Source organism: Phoca vitulina, unplaced genomic scaffold (assembly GCF_004348235.1).
Source record: "Phoca vitulina isolate PV1807 unplaced genomic scaffold, GSC_HSeal_1.0 scaffold7, whole genome shotgun sequence".
Taxonomy (NCBI): domain Eukaryota; kingdom Metazoa; phylum Chordata; class Mammalia; order Carnivora; family Phocidae; genus Phoca; species Phoca vitulina.
The window spans coordinates 24,005,683-24,010,849 of record NW_022589710.1 but is presented as its reverse complement, the minus strand read 5'-3'; the positions used below and the strand labels follow the sequence as shown (position 1 = coordinate 24,010,849).

The 5,167-nt window shown below is 45.8% G+C and overlaps 1 protein-coding gene across 1 annotated transcript; it reads right to left on the bottom strand.

The window, feature by feature from the left end:
• Window positions 1–2,455: 2,455 nt before the first annotated feature.
• ARF6 (ADP ribosylation factor 6) lies at window positions 2,456–4,192 on the bottom strand. Its single transcript, XM_032405040.1, has 2 exons — window positions 4,067–4,192; window positions 2,456–3,966 (listed from the first exon to the last, which is right to left on the bottom strand). Exon 2 carries the CDS (start codon window positions 3,478–3,480, stop codon window positions 2,953–2,955), a length of 528 nt encoding a protein of 175 aa, XP_032260931.1. The 5' UTR covers window positions 3,481–3,966; window positions 4,067–4,192; the 3' UTR covers window positions 2,456–2,952.
• Window positions 4,193–5,167: the final 975 nt, after the last annotated feature.

Below are 5,167 nucleotides of genomic sequence, written 5' to 3'. Positions count from 1 at the left end.
GTGGAGCTAAATCAGTACAAAACCTTGTACACCCAGCATTATAAGAACCAAAATGATTCTTTTTTGTTCTTATAAAAGCTAGGTGACTCCCAAATCGAGTCACTTTATACCATATATCCCTGGAGAATAACATGGCCCAACACACCACATGTCCCACTTAATCTAGTCCAAACGAGTAACATAACGTGAGAAACTGCACTGTGTAATTCCTTTATTTTCTGCATATTAGTGCTTTACCAACACTACAACCATAAAGAACACAATTCCAAGTACTGTACTTTTTAGTTTGGGGAGATCACAGTCTACAGACTCATTTACTTATATTAGACAAGATTAACCTCATTCAAAACTTACTGCAGTTTATAAATTCACATAAATACAGAAATTGATGCAATTGAACATAAACTTCAGGATCTTATTTTTTAAATTCCTAGATAATAACTTTTTCTGCAGGCTCCAATTACCTGCCCCATGATCACCAATGGTTATGGTTCAATTTAACTACATCAATTATCAACCTTTTATATCCTTAAAGAAAATGTAAATGAAAATTACAATTTCTTACCAAAAAGTTTAGGGTTTTCCAAATTTCAAATATTTGCTCCCCCCTCCCCCCTTCAATTAGACATTTCAAATAAACTAAAAATAACCACATCTCACCTGCAACATTCAATAGCAATCACTTGATGTATAAAATTTTAACTATGCTCCCAGTTATTTTAAAACACACAAAAAATGGCTGCCTATCAATCTGTCTGTCACAAGTTAGAAATACTACATTTAGGAATTAAGATGAGGGTTTCAAGTTTCCTCCAGTTTAGGCATTTATACCTTTGTGCTTGTCTAAAGATGTTACTATAGCATCGATATTTGTATAACCCATGTTTATGTACCTTAAAATGCAATCATTTAAAACACTATGGTGGAGCTTTGGGAATTTTAAAAGCAACTAAAATGTTCTCGGATGTGTCTGTCAGCTTCATTTCTAGAGATCCTTCTAAAGCAAAACAGAACTTTATACCTTAGTTGCATTTTGAATTCAAAAATCCCTCTGCACCATCAGGAGCCTACAACATAGCACCTTCTCTCATCTGCTTTAAGTAGAATGTGTCAAGAATTTTACTTTCAATAGTTAACTTTTTATAGCCTTATGCTTCTCATACATCTTTGGTAAAAGCTCCATTACACAATATGGCCAAAGCACGAAGGACCAATACTGTCCAACTATGTACCATGATATCCCGCTCCATTTTAGTTTTCAGACACCCTCATGAATAAAACCCACTCCACCTTTTCCTGTATACTGCCTTTGCAGTCTACATTTCTTAAATTCCCTACGTTTAATTCCTTGAGGATCTCTAAAATTAATCCTTAAGGCTATATGAGAACCAGATGCTGCTCACAATTCTGTATCAAGCATTAACATTTGGTTCAAAGTATCATCATAGTGGTCTCAATAATCTAGTTACCAGTCCCAACAAGCTAAGCAAGTAATCTTGCTAGGATCTGGATATCACCAGTGAGCACACTGCTTACCCTTGAAGAAAAATAAGTTTACATTCATTGTCATCTGTAGGTTCTTTTTCTTCATCCTACTTCCCCTTTGTCATTCCTCAAGTCTACACATCATTCATTCATCACATTTCCTTCCTTAAAGGAGATAGTGTATTAATGAACCAACAGAATATCTGACTATTTGTGAGTTAATCCTACAATCAAACAGAATTAAATATCTTTTTTATAAAACATCTTTTCCAGTGTTCTAATTAATGGAGATGTGGATCACTCATCTACAAAAAAGACTTCCATCTTCAGCTTAATCAGTTCCTCTAATGTGAAAACAGGAATGTGTATTTTTCCAACTAGGTAGGTGTATATAATTTGAATTGTTAAATGCTTTATTAATGAACAAAGTACACATTCTAGTAATTTTTAAATTATTGGTCTTAGACATTTGAAATGTGGTAAAAGTATATATTCCAGTTTTGCCCCAAAGTCACTTAAAATATCTACAGATATCTCATCTGTGTGTGGCATACACCATTATTGCTCCATTTTCTGGAAAGAGTCTACTTTTAAAGTTAAAAAAGAGGGAAAGCACAGCAAAGTTGCTAACTTTGCAGTGAAAAAAATCTGTGTTGATGGGTTACACTTTCATCTTTTTATGCAGTGTAAGTTAGCTATGTAATAAGGAACTTGAGTTTTATCCCTACTCATGCATGACGTATGTTTCAGAACTTAATAGCTGACATTTCAAAGAACTTCTTACATTACCTGTTTAACATACTGATGTGCAACTGGAACATATTACAATGATATTACTCATTATTTGCCACTGTAGGCTAAGTTTATTATACTGGTCTTAGATATAAAAGGTCACATTTGAACTTCCTAAGTTAAAGGTAAAACTCATAAGGGAGGGGTAAGGGCCTTAAATATAAAAGACAAACGGCAGTTTGATTAAGCAATAATTTTCAGTTTACTAGATGAAACAGACTTGCAACATAGTCTGCATGAATGCAAAATAAGCCATCTACAGCAAGTGATAAGGAAACTGGGCAAAAAGGAAAAAAGCATACATTGCAAAAAAGATTCTCTCGAAATAAAAAAATCAAACCATTATTATAAAGGACTTTACCAAAAACTGCTATATTTCCCCCATCCCATTTGCTGGAAGTCAATACGAGCATCTAGCACTGTGTTCATGTCAACTGTCAGATCAGAGCATCCTAACGCAAAGCAAAAAGAAAAAGAGGGGAAAAAAAAGAAAAAAACAAAGAAAAACAAAAAAAGGAAACCCCTAACCCCCCCCTCCCCAACCGAAGAACAGTAACTCCAGAGTTCAAATTCAGAAGAACAGAAAGTGGCAATTGAAAGAGGTGATGGTGGCGATAATCCTATGAATGGGTTTTTGATTTCTCTCCTTCCGGGGGGATAGGTGAAGAATGCTCATTAGGATTTGTAGTTAGAGGTTAACCATGTGAGCCCCTCATAGAGTCCATCCCCTGAGGTGGCACAGGAGGGCTGCACATACCAGTTCCTGTCCCGAATCCGGGTCAGGCCCAGTTTCTCCTGGATCTCGTGGGGTTTCATGGCATCAGGCAGGTCCTGTTTGTTGGCGAAGATGAGGATTATGGCGTCCCTCATCTCCCGGTCATTGATAATGCGATGCAGCTCCTGGCGGGCCTCGTCGATGCGGTCGCGGTCGGCGCAGTCCACTACGAAGATCAGACCCTGGGTCCCGGTGTAGTAATGCCGCCAGAGCGGCCGGATCTTGTCCTGGCCGCCCACATCCCATACGTTGAACTTGACGTTTTTGTAAGTCACCGTCTCCACGTTGAAACCCACTGTGGGAATGGTGGTCACCGACTGGCCCAGCTTCAACTTGTACAGGATTGTTGTCTTGCCGGCCGCGTCCAGGCCCAACATGAGGATCCGCATTTCCTTGTTCCCGAAGATCTTGGATAGCACCTTCCCCATCGCGTCGGAGGAGCCGGGGCCGGGGGCATTCAGGTGTCCCGGGTCCCCTCAGCCAACTACGCCGCAGCCGCCGCGAAACCGAAACGAAGCCTCCCAGCCGCGAGGGCGCCCGTGCGGCCTGCGTGGGAGTTGCCTCCTCGGGGCAGAGGCCCGGGCTAGCCACTCACTCGGGCATCACCGGCCGCACAACTTGATTCCTCCAGTCGCCGCTGCCGCCGGGGCCCTGAGTCTGCGCCGGGAGAGCCGCCGCCCTGCTGAGGCGCGGCCCGGCCCGGAACTGCCCTTCCCCCCGCAAGCGCCGCGCGAGCGCCGCCGCGGTTCCCGCTCCTCCGCCTTCTCCTCACTCCGCCGCGGGAGACCGAGGCCCTCCGGCCCGCCCGCCGCTCCACGAGCACCGGGCTCACCACCGACCCAGGCCACCCTAGAGTCAGCGCGGCTCCGGCGCCTCGTCAGGTCATTGATCCTCGCGGGAACTCGGTGCGCCGCCTGCAGAGACACAGAGAGGAAGAAGGGAGTTACTGGCGGAGTACCAGAGGGGAGCGGAGGCCGAAGTGGCCCGCCTTTCCAGCTCAGTCCAGGAGGTTACCTCCAGCCGCCGCCCTGAGCGCGGGCTCCCTCTGGCCTCCACCTCCTCCTCCTAGCACTGCCGCTGCCGCCGCCGCCGCCGCCGGAAAAGGCGCCGAAGAAACCGCCTCACTTCCCCTCCCGACCACGCAGGCGCAGCAAGGCCGACCGTTCGACGAGAGCGACCTCTGTAAGGAGCGCGGCCCGCGCGCCTAGCGTCATGGGCGCCACGCGCGAGGGGCGGGGCTACGGCGGCTCGGAGGCCTCGCGGCTGCGGCCAGACCCTAGACTCGCAAAACTCGGACTTTGACCCGCGCCCACCTGTCCCTACACTAGCGGCTCGCGTACTTTCTGTATTCCTCTTCCGCGCGCTCACCTCCTCCACCCCCACTGGAACCGGAGGAGCAAATCCGCTGGGGAGCTCCACAGGGTGGGGCCCGCGGGAAGCGCGCTCCCACGATGAAAGCCTCCCCCATGCTGCTTCCAGACTTGTTCTCAGACGACGGTGCCCGCCAGGTGCTCCGCTAGTTCCCTTCATCCCGCCCCAGCCCTCGCGCGTCCTCAGTCACCGGGAAAGCCCAACATGCTGTTCCTACCTCTCCCAGCCCCTCCTTGGCCTCCTTAATCCCTCGTGTTCTGTGCATTTCCTGAAAGACACGTGGGAGGCCCGTGTTTTGTGTGGAATCTGCAGGCCGTGCAGCGTTTTACTGGGCTTGGGTTTGCTATGAAACCCTTCTTTTGAATGTTTGAGCCCTATCTTTATACATCTCTTCAGGACCAGTGCACGTTACTTAAAAATGACAGTGTTAACCAGAGTTCCCGTGCCTTGCCGCCTTTTCAGCTGTGTAAGGTGATAACTTTTCATATATAAGTATTACTTCCCTTGAGTGTGATGAGCAGGAACTTCTCACCTACCCTTTCTTAACTTTAAGAAGCCTAGACGATAATAATCTTAGCATACGGTTTAGAATCGGACTAACTACTTTTGTGGCCTGGATCTAGGCATTTAACCTTGCTAAGTTTGTTATCTCATGTGTAAACCAAGTGTAATGCTGACCTTGCTCTCTGTACTCTGTTTCAGGGTAAATAACAAAATGTTTGTGGAAGACTTTAGGAAACCTTT